The sequence below is a fragment of the Macrotis lagotis genome, chromosome 4, assembly GCF_037893015.1.
Source record: "Macrotis lagotis isolate mMagLag1 chromosome 4, bilby.v1.9.chrom.fasta, whole genome shotgun sequence".
NCBI lineage: Eukaryota > Metazoa > Chordata > Mammalia > Peramelemorphia > Peramelidae > Macrotis > Macrotis lagotis.
In genome coordinates this window covers 227,114,735-227,136,744 of record NC_133661.1, presented here as the reverse complement: position 1 = coordinate 227,136,744, position 22,010 = coordinate 227,114,735, and the positions used below count along the sequence as shown (strand labels likewise).

General features: G+C 34.5%; 1 protein-coding gene across 2 annotated transcripts in view; it reads right to left on the bottom strand.

The window, feature by feature from the left end:
- Nucleotides 1–22,010, bottom strand: part of NRDE2 (NRDE-2, necessary for RNA interference, domain containing) — an 81,807-nt gene that overhangs the window by 33,843 nt on the left and 25,954 nt on the right. The window contains exons 4-7 of one of the 2 annotated variants that reach the window (XM_074235514.1): nt 21,844–21,996; nt 13,487–13,940; nt 12,564–12,969; nt 10,936–11,069 (exon numbers count right to left, since the gene is read on the bottom strand). In XM_074235514.1, coding sequence (XP_074091615.1) covers nt 10,936–11,069; nt 12,564–12,969; nt 13,487–13,940; nt 21,844–21,996 — 1,147 coding nt within the window. The remainder of the gene's footprint in view (nt 1–10,935; nt 11,070–12,563; nt 12,970–13,486; nt 13,941–21,843; nt 21,997–22,010) is intronic. The other variant, XM_074235515.1, reaches the window with a different exon arrangement.

Below are 22,010 nucleotides of genomic sequence, written 5' to 3'. Positions count from 1 at the left end.
GGTCACAGAAGACCGAGGGCCATTTTATATTTTTGTCCATTTCACAGGTTAGTCTGGCTCCCCAAATTCATTCCCTGGTAATGAGGCCTTTTATACTTTAGCTAACCTTTTTAGCTAAAGGATCAAAGTCTTCTCTGAAACCTCTAGTCAAAGCCTTTCTAAGCTGGGAAAACCAAATGGAGTTTGAATTTCTTTATATATCTTTTGGAAACTCTAGTTCATCATGAAGAGGTATCTGAGTAGGAATTTTGCTGAGGTTACCCCATGCTGGATTTAACACAATATTAAAGGCATTCAGGGCTTAGTTTTCAAATATTCTAAGAAGAATGCAAAAGAATGCAAAAGATCACTAACAATGCTGTTTTTTAAAGGAAAAAAATCTCAGAATCATTTATCTATATGTCTCATTTCTCTAAAATCTTCTTGATAGTGCCCTTAGTACACAAAGAATAGCACTGAAGAAAACATAGGGAAAGGCAGGCTTTCCCATTTCTCTACTGCAGAACTCATCCTTGTGGTCCTATAACTAACAGAACCCTCAGTGAATTGGAAGTTTCTTCCACTAGTAGCCAGAATTTCTGCAAGACTTTAGTTTGCAAATTGCTCTACATATGAGAACATATGTTCTCTCATTCAAGCCCCACAACAGCCCCTTGAAGTGAGTGTAACTAATATCCTTATTTTGCAGATGGATTCAAATTCAGGTCTTCCTGACTTACTCTACCACCTAGCTGCCCATTCCTCGCTACCAATCCTGTGGGACTCTAACCTTCAATGGCCTCACCACAAGCAGTTCACCCAACATGGTAGAAGCCTCCTTTACTTTCTCCAGACATTGCAAAAGATCAGTAGAGCAAGTTAGCTTTCCACTTGTCAACCTTGTCCTTGCCATGACCAGCTTACCTTACCTTCCTATCATAAATTCCTTGATGCTCTTCTCTGAAGTTCCTCACTGGGTTCTTATATTGCCTGATTACATCCATCATGTCTGACTCTACTACCCTCTATGCAATGCTGATGTTTACTCCTTCAGAGAATGTTTTATTCTATGTAGCATGCCCTTACACAAACACCAGTAGAATGCTAGAATTAAAAGGATGGGCTTTTGCTTCCACAAGAAGTATGGGTCATTACAAATCTGGTAATTTACTAATGGCAATATAGCCCACTCTCCTAGTCCTGTTTTAACTCTTGACTAAACGCATTGTCCTTCTGTACTATCTATCCAAATTTAAATTCTTATCATTTTTTATGCCCAGTCCTTCCCAGATGAATGGCCAGGCCAAAACTTCATTTGAGTGACTATAGATCTCTTTCATCTCTTCTATATAGAGTTTGAAGATTGATAAAATCAGCACAATGTCATTTGCAAACAAATATATGAAGAACCTTATAACCTACAAAGGATTTCTCTTCAATGTCAGAGTTACTCTGCATCATGTCCATCACATTTTAGCAAGCATCTATTTGCCTATCTTATATCTTGCACCTGGTATATCTATAATCAGAGAGAGGCTGAACAGTCATTTCTGTTTTTAGATCTTTGAAGGGCTCTTAAAGGATTATAATATGTGATGGGAAATACTTTGTTAAAAAATAGCCCATAACAATAAACATATTGGGACCATATTATCTCTATTTCTTTCAATTATGATTTAATGAAGCTATGATCCATTGCTGACTATCAGTTGTCAAAATCTGCTTGTTACTTTATCAAGAACGTCCATACAAATGAGTGGCTCACATAAAGATTTCATTTATATAGGAGAGAAAGTGTGCAGATTATTGGTTACTGATGTTCTTTCAGTAATCATTTTTTGACACTCATAAGGATTGAGATTTTTTCTACACTTCTGAAATCTTCTTTCAGATACATTTAAAAGAAAATATGGATCCCTCCCTAACCTCACAACTGCATCTTTTCCAGCTCAGAATCTCCATTATTTTCACTTGGTTCAACCCATCTCTCTTGTTTTTAGTGTGTTTTTTACCCCATCTATAAACCCCTCTGGGGTTGTGATGATCTCAATATGGTGGCTCCACTGTTCTTAATGAAGAAAATCTTGTTGGATGATTTTTAAAAATCTTTAACATTTTTATTCCATTTGTAATCCTTCCATTTTCATATTTAAATGCCCTTGGGATTAGTTTTCTCAACCCCAAATCTTCCGAAATTTCAACAATTTTAACCTCTATTACATCTCATTGTTTTATGAGATAATACTGCTCAAAAGAGTCAATTAACCTTCTTCATAAAAGTTTACAAACAAATTTATATTCTAACCTACTGTTGCCTTGGCAGGTTATATCAATCCAAGCAAGTCAATCAGATTTTTGCTAACTAAAGTACTTTCTGGACTCTTCCCTTCTTGTAGACATCTTTTCTGTTGTCAATTTTCCAACTAACTCAAAGGTATTCCAAAAACACTAATAAGTATACAGAATAAAAACGTATTCTGTCTATTGTGATAAGAAAAAAAAAGCAGACCTGAGCATTCTTCTTAGACAAAGAAATCTCTCTAGTTAATGCAGGTGATTCTCAGCTATATCCATATAAGAAGTATCTCTATGCTGAGTTTCAGTCCAACATCATCAATTATTTATTGACTATTTCAAACTACATGTCCCAGAGATATCTTCAATTCCACAAAGCTAAAGTTGAACTCATTATCTTTCCCCCTAAATCTTCCCCTCTCCCATATTTTTCTATTTTTGTCAAAATCACTACTACTTTTCCAGAGTCTCAGATTTGCAATCTTCAATAATATCCTAGGCATCTTGCTCTCTCTCATTCTATGAATCTAGTCAATTGCTAAATTTTGTCTTTTCTACCTTCCTATCTCTCAAATTAGACTCTTCTTAACTTTCTAATAAGCTTTTCAGCAACTATCCCTGCTCAGGCCCTCATTATCTCTTGAATAGATTAATGCAACAATCTAATTGTCTCCTTACTTCAAGTCTCACCAATTCTGTCCATCCTATCTACTGGTGACAAAGTAATTTTCTTTAAGCATAAATATGACAATATGACTCACCTATTCAACCAAGTCCAGTGGTTTCCTATTGCCTTTAGGATAAAATATAAACCTCCATCTTGAGCTTCATTCTGTATGTTGGGCACTTAAATTGTTCCATTTCTCAATTTTTCTATTTTTTTCCACTCAACTGCTTCTCTTCTTTTCCTATATGTGTTAATTTTGTTTGTGCAGAAACTCTTCAGTTTTATCTTTTGCAATCACTTCTAATCCTTGCTTGATTTAAAAAAAACTTAATAAAATAGGTTCAGGAAGGGCTAAAGATATGGCATGTATATATTATAAACACTTTCAGATAAGGGCATTGTATGGTTATTTCTGCTTGACTGTATTGCTTTTGTAAGTAGAGAGCTCTCATGGGTAGGTAACCTGGAAATGTTCATAAAGTAGAAACAAAAACAACAAATAAGACTTTTTTAAAAGGCTGTCAGGTATTTTTTTTTTCCTTAGGTTTTTTTTTTTGCAAGGCAAATGGGGGTTAAGTGGCTTGCCCAAGGCCACACAGCTAGGTAATTATTAAGTGTCTGAGACCGGATTTGAACCCAGGTACTCCTGACTCCAAGGCCGGTGCTCTATCCACTACGCCACCTAGCCGCCCCCTGTCAGGTATTTTTCAGAGCAGGACAAGCAAAGGCTATGCTAACAGTTTGAAAAGGGTAGTGTCATGTCAATAAAGAGAAAGAACTTAAACTGGAAAGTGCAGAAGAAACACAGTTAAAAGGAAATTTGAACCTAAGACAAATGTATAGACTGCAAGCTGCTTTAAGAAATTCAAGTTTTCAAGCTCTGGAAAAAACTACATTCCATGGACCTGAGATATCATGGAACCTTTGACAATCACTTCTGAAAGACTATGGGGAATAGGATATATGATAAAAAGACATGAGATGGAAAACCTGTCCTAATTTTCAAAAAGGTGAAAAAAAAGGTAAATTCCTGAAACTAAATACAAGTGAATTTGACACTGATTATTGGCAATATCTTAGAATATATTAATAGATGATGAATATAGGAAGAAAAATAGTGATCACAAGAAACTAACACAGGTTCATCAGGAATGAGCCTAACATTTCATTTTTTACATGAGATTAGTAGCTTGGTAGCTAGGGAAATGTTTAAATATAGTATGTTATTTTAACAAAGGATTTCACTGAAAGACTCGTAATATTGTCGGTGAAATAGAGAAATGTGGGTTTGTTTTGGTAAAATCATAGTTAAATGAATTACTATACTACTACTATACTATTATACTACTAGAATTGATATCAACTTGCAAAGAGAACTTTGTAGAAAGCTCTATTCTTTAGTTTTGGGTTTTTTTGGTAAGGCAAATGGGGTTAAGTGGCTTGCCCAAGGCCACACAGCTAGGTAATTATTAAGTTAATTATTAAGTGTCTGAGACTGGATTTGAACCCAGGTACTCCTGACTCCAGGGCTGGTGCTTTATCCACTATGCCACCTAGCTGCTCTGAAAGCTCTATACTGCTCAATATTTTTATTGATGAGTTATGTAAAAAGACAAAGGCATAAATATCAGTTATGAAAAAGATGAAGTGGGAGGAATAATGACAAATAAGTTAAGAGAATCTTGATCTAAAAATATGACTACATACCCAATATATATCTTTAGACAAACCAGATGAAAATTTATTAAGAACAGATATAAAGTTTTATAATTAACTTCAAAAAGTAAACTACAAACAAAAACATTCAGGTTTTAGTTGCTTAAAAATTCAGCAGTGTGCTATGGATGCCCAAACAGAGATAACTTTATAAAAATAACTTTACATGACTCAGAAATTGTGATAAATATAATGAAAAACAGTTTCAAAAGAACTGATAGAGATATAAAGGACTCAGTTTGCAGAATGAGCTTATTTCTTTTGATTCAGATCAATGATGAAATTCTGTTTTTCTTGACTATACATGCTGCACCAGGGGTTTTATTTTTCATACTTTCTCAACTGAGAAGGGGAGTGGTAGGAAGAAAAAAAAGATTTTTCTTGATTAAAAGAAATTAATTTTAAAAATAAATAGTCCCACTACATTCTGCAGTACTTAGTCCTTGAGAATTCAATTCAATTAATTCTAGGTATATTTTAGGAGGTCTATAAAGAAACCAGAGGAAATTCTGAAGGGGTGACCAGATGACTGGTCTTAAAATCACTTCATGTGAAAAAACAAACATCCAAGAATGTTTCACCTAGAGTGTAATTGGGGAGGAAAAACAACTATCATCTGGTCATCATCTAAGAAAAGATAATAGATTCTTTCTACGTAGGCGTAAGGAACAAAACTATAATAAATTAGTGGTATATTAAGGATTCCTGTATATGATAAAAGTTTGAACCAGCTAACTATAGGAAAAACTTTATTTTTACAAACAAATTGGCATGTTTTCTTTGGTCAAAATAATGGAAATTAGGTATAAAGGGCTTCTCTTTCAACCTCCATTATCAAGAAACTCAAAGCTAATCTATCCAACTATAGTAATAGGCTTCTCTCAGTTCTCCTGCAGCATCTCTCTCTGCCATACTTTGGATAGTCTTTGATCCATTTTCATCTGGAATTGTCCTACTTTTGAAGTAAATTTAACTTGAAACTCGTCTACAATCCTTCTAGAATCACGTGGAATATAAATACTAAATATATTTTGACTTTTTAAATTACCAATATATGTGAGCAAACAACTCCTAAAAGGAGCTCCAAATGACACCCAATGTTTCTTATTAGAAAATCAACTTGCCTAAGGCTGCTATTCATTAGTGACCATAAAACAATATTAAGCACCTCCATGTGCAAAAGACTAAGCACAAGTATGTAGAGTTATTTTCAAAAAACAAATAATACTGCTCATTCATCTGTGATTCTAGCTAAGAATAAAATCAGAGAGGGAAATTTCTGGTGACTGAAAGATTAATTGGGCAGTAAACATTAAAAAGTGTGAAAGGGGGGCAGCTAGATGGTGCAGTGAATAGAGCAAAAGCCCTGGAGTCAGGAGGTCCTGAATTTAAATCTGGCCTCAGACACTTAATAATTACCTAGCTGTGTGACCTTGGTAAGTGACTTAACCCCACTGCCTTATAAAAAAAATTTTTTTTTTAAAAGGTATGAAAGAGTTAAACATTGTGAAAGAACAAGGCAATGATCAAATTCCAGTGTTGTGCTATAGATATTGTGCATTCACAGTAAAAGTTAAGTCAATCTATGGGGCAAAACTGTACTATATGAAAAGGAAGGGCACAAAACTACCTAAAATGAGACACCTCTCTTAGGTTTTCCTTTCACTGCTGCTATATTGGTTTTTTGTATTTTTATTTTTTTATTAAAGATATTATTTGAGTTTTACAATTTTCCCCCCAATCTTACTTCCCTCCCCCCACCCACCCCAACGGAAAGCAATCTGTCAGTCTTAACTTTGTTTCCATGTTGTACATTGATCCAAATGGAGTGTGATGAGAGAGAAATCATATCCTTAAGGAACAGACAAGAAGTCTAAGAGATAACAAGATCAGACAATAAGATATCTGGGGTTTTTTCCTAAATTAAAGAGAATAGTCCTTGAACTTTGTTCAAACTCCACATCTCCTTATCTGGATACAGATGGCACTCTCCTTTGCAGACAGCCCATAATTGTTCCCAATTGTTGCACTGAGTGAGTCCTTCAAGGTTGAACATCACTCCCATGTTGCTGTCAGGGTATACAGTGTTTTTCTGGTTCTGCTCATCTCACTCAGCATCAGTTCATGTAAATCCCTCCAGGCTTCCCTGAATTCCCATCCCTCCTGGTTTCTAATAGAACAATAGTGTTCCATGACATACATATACCACAGTTTGCTAAGCCATTCCCCAGCTGAAGGACATTTACTTGATTTCCAATTCTTTGCCACTACAAACAGGGCTGCTATAAATAGTTTTGTACAAGTGATGTTTTTACCCTTTTTCATCATCTCTTCAGGGTATAGACACAGTATAGACAGTCAAAGGGCATGCTCATTTTTGTTGCCTTTTGGGCATAATTCCAAATTTCTCTCCAGAAAGGTTGGATGAGTTCACAGCTCCACCAACAGTATAACAGTATCCCAGATTTCCCACAACCCTTCCAACAATGATCATTATCCTTTCTGGTCATATTGGCCAATCTAAGAGGTGTGAGGTGGTACCTTCAGAGAAGCTTTAATTTGCATTTCTCTAATCATTAATGATTTAGAGCAATTTTTCATAGGGCTATGGATGGCTATGGATTGCTTTGATCTCCTCATCTATAAATTGCCTTTGCATATCCTTTGACCATTTGTCAATTGGGGAATGGCCTTTTTTTTTATGTTTTTGCAAGGCAAATGGGGTTAAGTGGCTTCCCCAAGGCCACACAGCTAGGCAATTATTAAGTGTATGAGACCGGATTTGAACCCAGGTACTCCTGACTGCAGGGCCGGTGCTTTATCCACTGTGCCACCTAGCCACCCCAGGAATGGCTTTTAATGTTTTAAAAATATGACTCAGTTTTCTGTATAATTTAGAAATGAGTTCTTTGTCAGAATCATTAGTTGTAAAGATTGTTTCCAAATTTACTACATTTCTTTTGATCTTGGTTACAATGGTTTTGTCTGTACAAAAGCTTTTTAATTTAATGTAATCAAAATCATCTAGTTGGTTTTTGGTGATGTTCTCCTACTCTTCCTTAGTCATAAACTGCTTCCCTTTCCATAGATCTGACAGGTAAACTAGTCCTTGATCTTCTAATTTTCTTATAGTATTGTTTTTTATTCTAAGTCCTGTAAACATTTGGATCTTATCTTGGTAAAAGGGTGTTAGTCGGATCTAAGTTTCTTCCATACTAACTTCCAATTTTCCCAGCAGTTTTTATTAAAGAGGGAGTTTTTAATCCCAATAGCTGGACTCTTTGGGTTTATCAAACAGCAGATTACTATAATCCTCTCCTGCTTTTGTACCTAGTCTATTCCACTGGTCCACCACTCTATTTCTTAGCCAATACCAAACAGTTTTGATGACTGATGCTTTATAATATAATTTTAGATCAGGTAGGGCTAAGATCCCTTCTTTTGCACTTTTTTTCATTAAGTTCCTGGAAATTCTTAACTTTTTATTTCTCCAGATGAATTGACTTACAATTTTTTCTAACTCATTAATTTTTTGGAATTTTGATTGGTAGGGCACTAAACAGGTAGTTTAGTTTTGGTAGAATTGTCATTTTTATTATATTAGCTCTACCTACCCATGAGCAGTTGATATTTGCCCAGTTATTTAAATCTGATTTAATTTGTGTGAGAAGTGTTTTATAATTGTTTTAAAAAAGATTCTGAGTCTGTCTTGGCAAATAGACTCCCAGGTATTTTATATTGTCTGAGGTTACTTTGAGTGGGATTTCTCTTTCTAGCTCTTCCTGCTGTATCTTGCTAGACATATATAGGAAAGTTGAGGATTTATGAGGGTTTATTTTATAACCTGCACCTTTGCTAAAATTGCTAATTGTTTCCAGTAGTTTCTTGGATGATTTCTTGGGATTCTCTAGGTAGACCATCATGTCATCTGCAAAGAGTGAGAGTTTTGTCTCTTCCTTCCCAATTCTAATTCCTTCAATTTCTTTTTCTTCTCTAATTTCTGATGCTAACATTTCTAATACAATATTGAATAGTAGTGGTGATAATGGGCACCCTTGTTTCACCCCTGATCTTACTGGGAATGCCTCTAGCCTCTCCCCCATTGAATATAATGCTTGTTGATAGTTTCAGATAGATTTTTCAAGACAATGGGGCGAATTGGCTTGCCCAAGGCCACACGGCTAGGTAATTAGTGTCTGAGGTCGGATTTGAACCCAGGTACTCCTGACTCCAAGGTCAGTGCTCTATTCACTGCGCCACCCAGCCTCCCTGATGGTTTCAGATAGATACTGCTTATTATTCTGAGGAACAGTCCATTTATTCCTACACTCTCTAGTGTTTTTAGTAGGAATGGATTCTGTATTTTGTCAAAAGATTTTTCAGCATCTATTGATATGATCATATAATTTCTAATAGGTTTGTTGATATAATTGAGTATACTAACAGTTTTCCTAATATTGAACCAACCCCGCATTCCTGGGATAAATCCTACTTGATCATAATGTATTATTCTAGTGATAACTTGTTGTAATCATTTTGTTAAGATTTTATTTAAGATTTTTGCACCTATATTCATCAGGGAGATAGGTCTATAATTTTCTTTCTCGGTTTTAACTCTTCCTGGTTTAGGTAACAGCACCATATTGGTTTCATAGAAAGAGTTAGGCAGAGTTCCATCTTTCCATATTTTTCCAGAGAGTTTATATAGAATTGGAACCAATTGTTCCTTAAATGTTTGGGAGAATTCACTTGTGAATCCATCAGACCCTGAAGATTTCTTAGGGAGTTCAATGATGGCTTGTTGAATTTCTTTTTCTGAGACAGGGTTGTTTAGGTATTTAATCTCCTCTTCATTTAACCTGGGCAACTTATATTTTGTAAATATTCATCCATTTCACTTAGATTATCAAATTTATTGGCATAAAGTTGGGCAAAATAATTTCAAATTACTTTAATTTCCTCCTCATTGGTGGTTCACCTTTTTCATTTATGATACTAGCAATTTGATTTTCTTTTTTTTAATCAAATTGACCAGAGGTTTATCAATTTTATTGTTTTTTTCATAATACCAACTTTTGGTTTTATTTATTAATTCAATAGGTTTTTTGCTTTTGCTTTTATTAATTTCTCCTTCAATTTTTAGAATTTCTAATTTGGTATTTAACTGGGAATTTTTAATTTGTTCTTTCTCTAATTTATTTTATTTTTTTAGGTTTTTTTTTCTTTTTGCAAGGCAAATGGGGTTAAGTGGCTTGCCCAAGGCCACACAGCTAGGTAATTATTAAGTGTTGAGATAGTATCTGAACTCAGGTCCTCCTGACTCCAGGGTGGGTGTTCTATTCACTGCACTACCTAGCCACCCCCCTCTAATTTTTTTAGTTACATGTTTAGTTCATTGATTTCCTTTTTCTCCAATTTATTCATGTAAGCATTTAAAGTTATAATATATCCCCTGAGAGCCGCTGTTTCACTGCTGCTGTACTGAACTAAAATATATTTTCCCCAACACACTTGGACTACATTTGTTTTTTTTTTATCATTTTTATATCATATTTATTAAATCCATACAAATTCTTCTATCATACATATCTTAATCAACTAACAAACTGTTTATTAGAAAATATCAAAGACAAGAAAGAACTTTAAAGGTTATCCAATCCAATCCCTTCATTTTATAGGTAGAGAAATCTAAATCTTTTATTGTTAGAGTAAATTAGCCAAGATCACTCCATCAGATGGTCTTGGACTTTGAATTTAAACTACTATGAATTAGAATTTTAACTATTTTAATTCAAGTTATGTTCCAGTATACAGTATCACCTCCACTTACTATTCTCTAGACCAATAGGTATATACCAATAGGTAATACCTCTGGTCATAAACTTATTTCATCTTTACATATATGCCTTTTGCAGTATTATATTATACAAACATACATGCCAGTAGAACTACTAGTACCTTGTTCAGTAATCATTTCAACAGAAGCATAAACTTAAAAGCAATAAAGCCTCTTCTATGACATTCATTATACCTAGGCAAAAAAAGTGGGCACTCAATATTGCCTAATGGATAATAAGAGTTCACTAAATTCTGTTCACAAGAAAAGGCCAGTTTAATTAACCAGCATAGTCTAGAAAAAACTACTTACTGAAAATGATTTTTTTTCCATCTGACCACCATTCTACATGTCATCCTTGGTTTCCTTCCTAGCCCTCAAGTTCCTGTGTGTTCAAGATGGCATTCTAATGAGGAAAAATAAGAAAGTAGAAATTACTGACCTGTCCCCTGGTAGGGAGATCTTTCACACTATCAGGTTTGAAGAAAGTAAAGTCAATCATGGCTTGGAACAAAGAAATTGCTTTTTCAGTGTGGCCAGCTTGTCTGAGAAAATGACACTGCTGAAGAAAGAGTGCTATAAAAGAGAGAAGAAAAAGAGAAAATTACTCTTTAACATCATTAAAAGAAGGAGCTCATTTTCCAAAATACACAAATTTCCTCCTCTTTAATCTAAAAATAGGTTTGCACTGAGCTGAAAACAAAAGAACAAAAAAGTATTGTTTTTCCAAGAGGAAAAAAAAAGCTTTAAATATTGGGTGGGGGGGGGCACAAGGCAATGGGGTTAAATGACCCAAGGTCACACAGGTAATTAAGTGTCTGAGGCCAGATTTGAATTCAGGGCCTCTTGACTCTAGGATCAGTGCTCTATCCACTGTGCCACCTACCTGCCCAAAAGGTTTAAACTTTTAAAAAGCTTTAACTGTTATCCAATATTCTGGTATACCTACACAAGCAAATAACAAAATGCATTCCCTCACATTTCATAACTAATCTACTTGGTTAAAATATCAGAATTAAAAATGGCACAGTATATGAAATAAGTTGAGAAATTATCCTAATTATTAACTATCTTAAAGTCAAATTTCACTTGTACTTGATAAAAATGCCATTAAAGTGTATCAGATTTTCACCAAAAAGTAACGAGACCTATATCCACTCTAGCACTAGATGGCATTATTCACCAGCAGATTTTATCATATGTCCATGGCATAAACAGATGAAGATCTTATGATGGAATCTTTGAATTTATTTCACTCCAATAACTACTCATCTAAGAACCTTAAATCATCTATAAGGATGATAAGTAATTATTTGATCAATTTATAAGAACAGTAAATCTGTACTTGAGTAAAAAGTCAGTGAAATGATTTCATTTAAAAAAATTAGGAATCTAGGTTGTCAGAATGCTTTCAAAATTATTTTTTAGTAGATTTTCTCTAAAAAGTACTTAAAATATCAGCTTTTCTAATACCTGATAGAAATGTCTTATTCATTCATCTAATATATCCATTTGCCAGAAATAGAAGATGCTCCTTACCACATTTTAAATAATTTGACTTATGACTCAAGAAGAGCAGTGGATTAGTGTCTGTTAATTGGATGATTGGCTCCAAACTGACTCAGTAAATGTCTACTTTTATCTATCAAATGGCAGCAACCTACTAAGTAGGAAAAAAGCAACTAGAAAACTAAATAATAAATATCATATACCAAACAAACTTTTCATTACCTTGCTAAGTATTAATTCAAACTCAATTTATTTTACAAGATGAAAGAATTTATCTTTAGAAAACTTCACATCTATCTCCTCATGTTAATATTCCAGGTTCAGCTTTGAAATATCAGTAATTCACTCAATATATGTTCCCAGTTCTTTTGCAAACAACAAGCATCTGTTACATCCATATGGGGGGTAGCAATGCTTGCTTTATCAATTCAAGAAGCAAGACTCCAGACATTTTCAGTACATTTTTTTCCTAACACACACACACACACACACACACACAAAACAAATGCCCTTGATTACAACTATCTTTATGTATTTCATTTCACAGTGATATCTTCTTACCAAACATAGCTTCTTCAGTTCCAGGCAATGCAGGATGAGATAAGATGCTCCCATCTTGTACTGCTGCCAGGGTGCTGAGGCATTTTCCATACAGATTGTGAATTTTGGTTACTGTAAAGGTGCTAAATTGACTCTGGCAAAATAAGAGGTATTTCTGCCATAGGGCTGAATTATTGGGGTGTAAAAAGATCAGTTTCTGCCACTCTTTGATCAAAGTAGATGGTTCCCAGAATTCTGTACAGAGTTTTAACCTGGCAAGCTTCAGTTCCACATTGTTTTGGTTGCTTTCAATGGCACGCTCTAAAATGGACAATTTTTTTTCCAGAATTAGTTTCAGCGATTTTCTTCTAGACTCTTGCTCTCCCTCACTGATGGTGTATAAGCCAGGTCCTTTCATTACTTCATCCTCAAAACAAAAGGAAAACTGAGTTATAATTATACATGACATGTAGTTAATGTCAGGCATCTAAATGTTTTACAGTACATGGACCATCTCAAATTGGCTCTTCCTAGCAACGCTAAAAAGTTATTATTGTTATTATTAATAACAACAGAATTCACAATTACCTTTTTTTTAAAAAGTGAAAGTTGAGAGATTCTTACTGGTGAAACATTACTCAGGTTTGGTGCATAAATTTCTTTAAGTTTATGTCCATCATTTAAAAATATTGCGTTTACATCCCAATTATATCATAAAAGCACCATTAACAATTGTACTGAATAATATTCATCTGACTGACACAAGGCATTCTTTTTTGAGATAGGAGAATCACAACTATTTAAATGACTCAAAATGAATGGCCAAAAATCTCCCCGTGTCCACATATTTTAGTTAACAACTAGAGTGACTACTTCATTTGTCCATACTTAGGGCTAACCCCAAATGAGAGAACTTAAACTAAACAATGGACAATAAAACTTACCTGAAAAGAAACAAATTCCAGCCACAGTTGAATATCCCTGGGATTCTCACGAACTTTTCTGTTAAATTCCTCTACTTTAGCTTTTAAAATAGCATCTTCATTATCCTTCTGAGACACAGGCTGCTTTGTCTCTTGGTCTGAGGGACCCTGTCCTTGTAACCACAATGTTGTAGACTTATCATAAACTCCCAAAGGATTCACCCAAGTTGAGGTAGAAGGTAGAACTTCATCATCAGAGTCTTCTACTGGTATAAATGGGTTGGGATCAGGTGAGAATACTTCAGCTTTGCTACAAACAGCAACTCCATCAATGCTAAGTGAACGCACACTTTTCTTAGAGAAGTAGCGTTCAGATTTCTTATGCAATTGCTTCTTTTCTGTGGAAGTACCTTCCCAAGATATACGTTGTTTTTTAGGATTAATGCCAAGACAAGAGTTTCCCTTCCTTTTGTATCTTTAAAAAAAAAATTAGTAACTGGTTATGCATACATTTGAGTATCACAAATAGCTGGATCTCAGAAAGGTTTTTGAAGTCCCCTACTACACAATAAGCAGCAATAGAATATGGGTCTTTTTAACATATTTTTTTATTTCCTTCATGGGATTTAGCATGGTGTTTTGAATACTTTAGGTGTTAAATAAAGGACAACTTCTAATTCAGCAGGTGGAGAAATTTAAAGTCCTATGAAGAAATCTGACCAGGTCAACAGAGTGACCTTATGGCAGAACCAAAACCAGAAGTCATGTCTTCTCTCGTGCATTTCTATCCTCTTTCCAACCCACTACTTCTGACCAAGGTATAATTTTTTTAAGTTACAATTTCTTTCCCAGTAGTCACAATTCAAGCAGTATTTACTAGTAGCAATCTGGTAAAGCTTATAGGCAACCTTTTCAAAATGTTTTTAAATACATAAAGCATAATACACAGGAGTATTAAGAAAACCTATACTGAAATATATCTATGCAAGAATATATATGTATGAAGGCATTGTTTTTAAAGACTTTTAGTTTTTAAATACTCTTATCTACCCTACGGAAGTAAGGTTACTCTAAGAAATATTAGGGCCTTGACAATATTATGAGTTGTACAATATTTCAGATCATTAGTATAACCTCTGAAGTATTCTTTAAAAAAAATGAAGTCAGTTTACTACCTCTAAGTAAAAGCATATTTTATTAAAAAAAAACCAACATAAAAATAGATGTTTGCTTTGTATTCTCTTGATGAAATCTTCTATTTTTCTGAGTAATGGTATGCCCACTTTCAGAACCCAAGACTATGAAAATCCCAAATTACAAAACAGATGAACTGCAGATCATTAATCACATTATAATCTTTATATAGCGTTCTTCTTGACTACTTAGGTATATGTTTTATAAGCTACTTAATGGAGAATAACAGTCAATAAAGAAACTAATACTAATCATTAACATAACCAAATTAACATATTCCCCAAACAAAGATTAATTAGAAATTAAACTAAATTTTTGAAAGAGCCATGATTTCACTTGCATATTCCTCAAAATAATTCAGTCTTCTCTGGTAGTCAACCTTCTGGTAACTTTTAGTTAGGCTGATCCTAGAACAACAGATAGGTGGTCTGTTGTCAGGTACAGAGATAACTGAATTTTCTGCTTAGACCTTGCTGGACCTTTTGCTTGGTTAGGAATATTTTTCCAAAGGGATGCCATCTCCAAATCCTGATATGGCATAACGATTTAGAGTTCAAAAATTATAATGCAAGCTGGAAGGAAAATACAATTTGATTTATACTCAATCTTTCAGGAAAATACCACTGCACAACTGAAGCACCATTGTATAACACCATCAAGGATGTAATATGAGCCTTAAATATAAACTCATTTCTATAGGTTAGCTGCGTGTTCCATGCTCCAAGACCCTGAAGAGGACTAGTTTAACCTAAGAACATCTAAGTTCATCTCTGAAGATTCAATTAGAAAAATGTGAGTATTAAACAATTGTTTTTCTTTACAATCAGACACCTACCTATTCCACTTCAACAGCTGGTTAATGGGAGATGAAAATGAGACTTATTAATAACACTTTTCTTTCATCAGATTCCATTTTCATAACAGCCTGTGAGATAAGCCAGTCAGGAAATATTATTTCCATTATTTACAGAAGAAATTGAGGCCCAGAAAAGATACATACTCTTATCTGAGATCACATAACTAGTAAATGGCAAAACAAGGAATGTCTAGAACCTAAATATTTAATACTCTTTCTAACACAATACATTCCAATTAAAAAAATCTAACATTGAAAGAAATTAAATGTATCAATCAAAATTACTTTTCAAGTTTTCTATTTTAGAATAAAACTAAAATTGACATTTTTCCCCCATTTCTCAGGGACTACTGTACTTTGGAACCAGTCAAAAAAGGAGGGCTAAAAGTAGATCATTGCTAATGTCTCTTCCACCTCTAACATTATTTGAGGATACTCTCCTCTTTTTATTCTGTTAAGAAAAGGAACTATTAGTCTTCTACTATGGGACATAGAATCATTAGCTCTAGAAGTGGCCTCAGAGACAACTAATATAGGCCTCTCATTTTATAGAAGGGGAAATTGAGGTCTAGGAAAGTTGAGTAATTAGCCCAAGGTCACAGTAATAGGAAATATCAAAGCTAGATTATAGTTGTTTAAATATTCTGAGGATCTATAATTTCATCTGTTGTAAGAGTGACACCCCTCAAACAGTTCCCAATTCCTCCATGACTCAGCACTTTTTTAAACGTTTCCAGGGCTACTCATCCATTGTTGACTCTACACTCAAAAAAAAAAGTCTTTTTTTTTTTCAGTTTGAGGTAACAAGCCAGAGTTTGAGTTCTGCTAACATGTCACCTTCTGCAACTCAGGGTCATTGTAGGAATGCCATGGCCAAGGAGTCCAGGATCCTGCATTCTATCCTTAGTGCTATCTATCACTCATTGGGTAGATGACCAAGGCAAACTACATGACCATTTATAAATGAAAGGGAGAAACTGGATGACTTCTAAAGATCCTTTCCACATTTCTTCCTTCCTTCAGCAGTTATCACTTGTAATCAGTGTGGGTCCCTCCTTCCATTACTTTTGTATTATAATGATCACAGCTTCCTTAATTTCCACCACAAGTAAACTGATTCATATTTTCTATGAAATGATAGTAATAATAATAATAACATATAATGTAATATATATACTGTGTGATATATTATGTAATATATATTTCTTTCTCTTCTTCCTCTCTTCTTCTAACCTCTAATCCTCTTTTCCTATTCCTGCCACAATTCCCTCAGAAAAACCCTCATTCTACTTGCAAGTAATAAAGGTCCTAATAAGTGGCATCAAACCGGCTTTCTTTCAAACATTAGTATTCAAAATAAACAAAAAAAATTCATTGAATTTTATCAAAGACCTTTTGTTTTAATTATTAAAATTATAATAGTTTTGAATTCTTCTATTTTTAAAATAAATATATTAATATTCCACTTATCCTCAAGAGTCATAAGAAACTTTGGGCTGAAATCTATTGTACCTCCTCCCAACAAGAAATAAGTAAAAAAAAGTAATTCCTTCTAAATCTCTTGAACCACAGCCTCAGCCTCAACATTTTACATTGATAGATAAGACATTACATTACATTGTAAGACAAGCCATTTTTATTATCATTTAGTCCTAAATTTTAGAAAATTTATTCTTACACTGAACTAAGGCTGTTTCCCCATAACTAACACATCTGTCCTAATTCTGTTCTAAATTAATGCATACAATAAAACTCTCTTTCCCATGACAATTCCTCAACTACCTGAAAAGAGCTGGTAAAACTTCACTTTCTCCAGATTAAATATCAGTTACCCTCATAACCTCTCCAAAGTGACACCATCCTCTTTCAATTTTGGCAAATTTGACAAAAATGAAATTAAATGTAGCACTAAGAACTGGACCTGATATTCCAAACATGGACAGGCCAGTGCAGAACAGAACTATTTCCTCCCTTGATCTAGATACCATACTTCTGTTAATGATGATTAAGATAGCAGCCACATCATTTTGATGGATCACAATGAACTTGCAGACAAGACAAAAAAAAAACATGTGGAAGTTATCTTTTTATTTGAATTACTTCAAGTGTTGTTACTCTTGTTGAACCCAAGTGTATTTAAAATTTATTACTATTAAATTTCATTTTGTTAGTTGGACTCATCAATTTACTCTTTCTGAATCTTGATTCTGTCTTCTGAAATGTTATCTCTCCTAACTTTCTGTTACCCATAAAATTTGATAAACACTATTTCCATGTAAACATCTGTTTAATTAAAAAATTAAAAAGGACCACGAATTAGAACTTGTGGCTTGTCTCTAAGGCCCTTTATTGAGACTAACAATGATATTACTGAATGCCTAAACTTCTAATAAAGCATTGGGAACTGTGCAGTTGCATAATAAATACTTTTGATTTAATAATTGAGGAAAAAAGGTCTCAAATATATCATGGAGCAAATGTCATCCAGTCCTATAAATTCTCTATCCTTGAGAAATTTGGAACTACGTCCAAAAGGCAACAAAAATGAGCATACCCTTTGATCCAGCAATATCACTACTGGGTCTATAACCTAAAGAGATGATGAAAAGGGGTAAAAACATCACTTGTACAAAAATATTCATAGCAGCCCTGTTTGTGGTGGCAAAGAATTGGAAATCAAGTAAATATCCTTCAATTGCAGAATGGCTTAGCAAACTGTGGTATATGTATGTCATAGAACACTACTGTTCTATTAGAAACAAGGAGGGACAGGAATTCAGGGAATTTGCATGAACTGATGCTGAGTGAGATGAGCAGAACCAAAAAACACTGTATACCCTTATCAGCCACATGGGGGTGATGTTCAACCTCGATGGACTTGCTCGTTCCATCAGTGCAACAACCAGGGACAATTTTGGGCTGTCTGCAATGAAGACTATCATCTGTATCCAGATAAAGAGCTGTGGAATTTGAACAAATTTCAAGGACTATTCCCTTTAATTTAGAAAAAAAAACCCCAGATATCTTATTGTCTGATCTTGTTATCTCTTAGACTTTTTGTTTCTTCCTTAAAGATGTGATTTCTCTCTTATCACACTCAATTTGGATCAATGTACAACATGGAAACAAAATAAAGACTGACAGATTGCTTTCCATGAGGGTGGGGTGGGGGGAGGGAAGTAAGATTGGGAGAAAAATTGTGAAACTCAAAACTCAAATAAAATCTTTAAAAAAAATTCTCTCTCCTTAATGTCTAAATAAGTTCCTTATTATGGTTTTCAGAATTACAAATATACCTAATATCATCTAGCTTACACTTCCCTGAATATAAAGACTGTCTAATGCCTTATTGAAATCCAAATATACTATGTCTATAGTATTTCCCTAATCAACCAACCAATCTATTAATATCAAGAAAGGAAATGAGATAAAAATTTGTTATGAGTTATTCTTGGCAAACCTATGCTAGAACTTAGTGATGAATTCATTCTTTGCTCACAAATCATTTGTTTTAATAATCTAAAATTTTTCTAAAGATTGTCATTAGTCTCACTTATCTTTAATTTCTGTAACCTACCTTTTTCTCCTATTTCATTAGCTTGGTACAACTCTAGTACCTTTTGTTTTCTACAACTTCTCAGAAATGACCAATAGTTTTTCTATGATGTTCATATGTTCTTTCAGTACTTTAGAGATAGCTTATTTGCATCTGGAGATGAACACATCTAAAGAATGTTAGAGACTCTAGGCACTTTGCTTCCAGTCCCTCCTTGCCACATTCCTTGTGCCATTTACAGTTTATTCTCTTTGGTGGTGAGGATGGAAAAAAAAATAACAGTTAAATAGTTCTGCTTTCTGTATATCATCCATTAACATATTGAGTATACTTAACACTGAATCCCATCACTTCCTTCAAACATAGCCACAAACCAACAACCACCCCCGTCTCCCACAAACCTCAAATTTCTAGGTTTAGACTTCTTGACAATACTGTTTAAGCCTCATGCCACTCATTTGTATAGTCTAAGGTTTCCACCATTTATGACTTAGTCTCTCTCCTTTCCTCATCTTTAATTTCTCAGGATCCTTGCTGCCACATATATATCTAAGCCTCTCTTCTCATCCTTTAACCTTCACTCGATCCTCCAGCATCCCCTCAGGCTGTTAATTTATACCTATCTTCTCTGTTTCAGTCAAACTCCTAGGAAAAACCTATCTGTTCAGGCAGCTAGGTGGCATAGTAGATAAAGCAGCAGCCTTGGAGTCAGGAGTACCTGGGTTCAAATCCGGTCTCAGACACTTAATAATTACCTAGCTGTGTGGCCTTGGGCAAGCCACTTAACCCCGTTTGCCTTGCAAAAACCTAAAAAAACAAAAAACAAAACAAAAAAAAAACTATCTGTTCTAGATGCCTCTACTTTCTCCTCTCCTCTTTCTCCTCAACCATTTACACTGGCTCGCTCATGTAAAGCATAATTTTCTGAAGTCATCAATGACCTTCTGACTGCCAAATCTAATGAACTTTTCTCATTTTTTTTCTCAGTTCCCTCTTTAACTTTTGTCTTTTCTCAGTTATTTTCTCCATCCTCTTTGACCTCCTAAATAGCCGACATTATTAACCATCCTCTCTTCCTGGATAATCTTCTGTGTTTCACAACATTGGTTTCTCTTGGTTCTTTTTTCTATCTTACTGTTCCTTTTTTAAAGTCCTTTCTGGATCTGTATCTTACCCCCTGACCTTGGATGTAACTGAAAGGTTAATTCTAGGTCCTGTTCTTTGCGCTCACTCGCTCGTTCTCTCTCGTTCTCTCTCTCTCTCTGTGTATCTATCTTATCAGCTCCCCTGGTTTAATTATCATCGGTAAGAAGTGGTACAGAAGGTCTAAAGAGAGGAGAGTTTTGGAAGTAGGGTAGAATCAGGAGAAGTAAAAGGACTGTTTTTCTACCTGTTAGAGCTACATGAAAGTATACTCCATGTACTTAGTGCTCATTTACTGTGTGATTCTGAGTTTCTTATTAGATGTAGTAAAGAGAGGGAAAGAGGAGAAAGCTGCCAACACACAAGTCCTTCTTTACTTCTGACCTTGGACTAGCTAGTTAATATTTGTTCTTCCTGGTTCTCATATCTCCCTGCACCAATTCATTCTCCTCTATGCTGATGATTCAGATTTATGTTTCCAACTTTTTTGAAATCTCTATTCCTTAAGTCCACCAACAACTGCTTTTAGAACACTCGAAAGTGCATGTCCTGAATGCATCTCAAACTCAACATGTCAATTCTATATCCATTATCTTTTCCTTCAAACTGCTCCCTCTTCTAAACCTTTCTAATTCAGTCAAGGAACTATTCTTCTAGTTACCTCCAGGTTATGCTCACAGCTAGAAAGATATATGGAGTCAATAAATATGTAAGTGTCTTCAGTGTCTCAACATTATGCCAGGAATCTAGATATGCTAAGAAAAAATGAGAGGATAGATATCACAGGAATGGATACTAGAGCTAAAACTACTACAACATTTTTAACTTTACATTAGATTGTAATTGTTCTTTCAAATTCTCTGTACCAAACCACAATCTACTCCACCAGAAGATAATATGCACTCTCCAATTCAAAAATCTTCAATGACTAACCACCCAATAAATTCCCAAGTCCTTCATTTAGAATTGAAGGTACTCCTCAACTTGGTTTCAACCTAACTTCCCAGTTTTATTTCATATTACTTTCACCTGCTCTATGTCCTAGCTAAACTGAACTACTCCTCATTTCTCCAAATGTGCTTTTCTACCTCTGTGATTTTGTGATACCTAACACACTCTCCAGTCTACTCTCCTATCCATTTCAACCTACTGAAACCTAACCTATCCCTCAAGGACCAGCTCAAAGGACCATCCAACTTCCTTCCCTTGCTCTATGTGCCCCTGTCTTAAAGCTATAAGTTTTTTCTCTCTTCTGAACCATCTCAATACTTTATAACCTTCTTATAATTTTATTCCACTTTTGTCAAGATTACAGTGATTTATATGCATATTTTAACTCCCCTGTCAGAATGTAAGCTCCTTAAAAACATTTTAGATATGAATCCCCTCAAGTATCCAGAACAGTTGTCCTATGGACAAAGTGCTTGTAAAAATGAAAAAAAAATATATTATCACAAACATATTTCTAACAACTTTAGGGCTACAGCTATTATTCTGACAAGACATTTCAGCAAAATACCAAATTAAGAAGGAAAAAATAAAAGGGAATTAGAATGGAAGAACTCAAGACAATGTATCATAATCAATAAATTATTTCTAGAAATTTTAAGGACAGAATATAATGTGTACCTTGCTATGTCCCCACGATAAAGAGATTTATACTCCCAGTTTGCTGGATCTGGTTTCTTATCTGTTCTGAAGGTTTCTGTTGTCTGAGACTGAATGTCATCAAGCCAAACTAAGCGACTTCCACTGCTATCAGTGGCATTAGTTTCTTGACTGCTAGATAAAGGGAG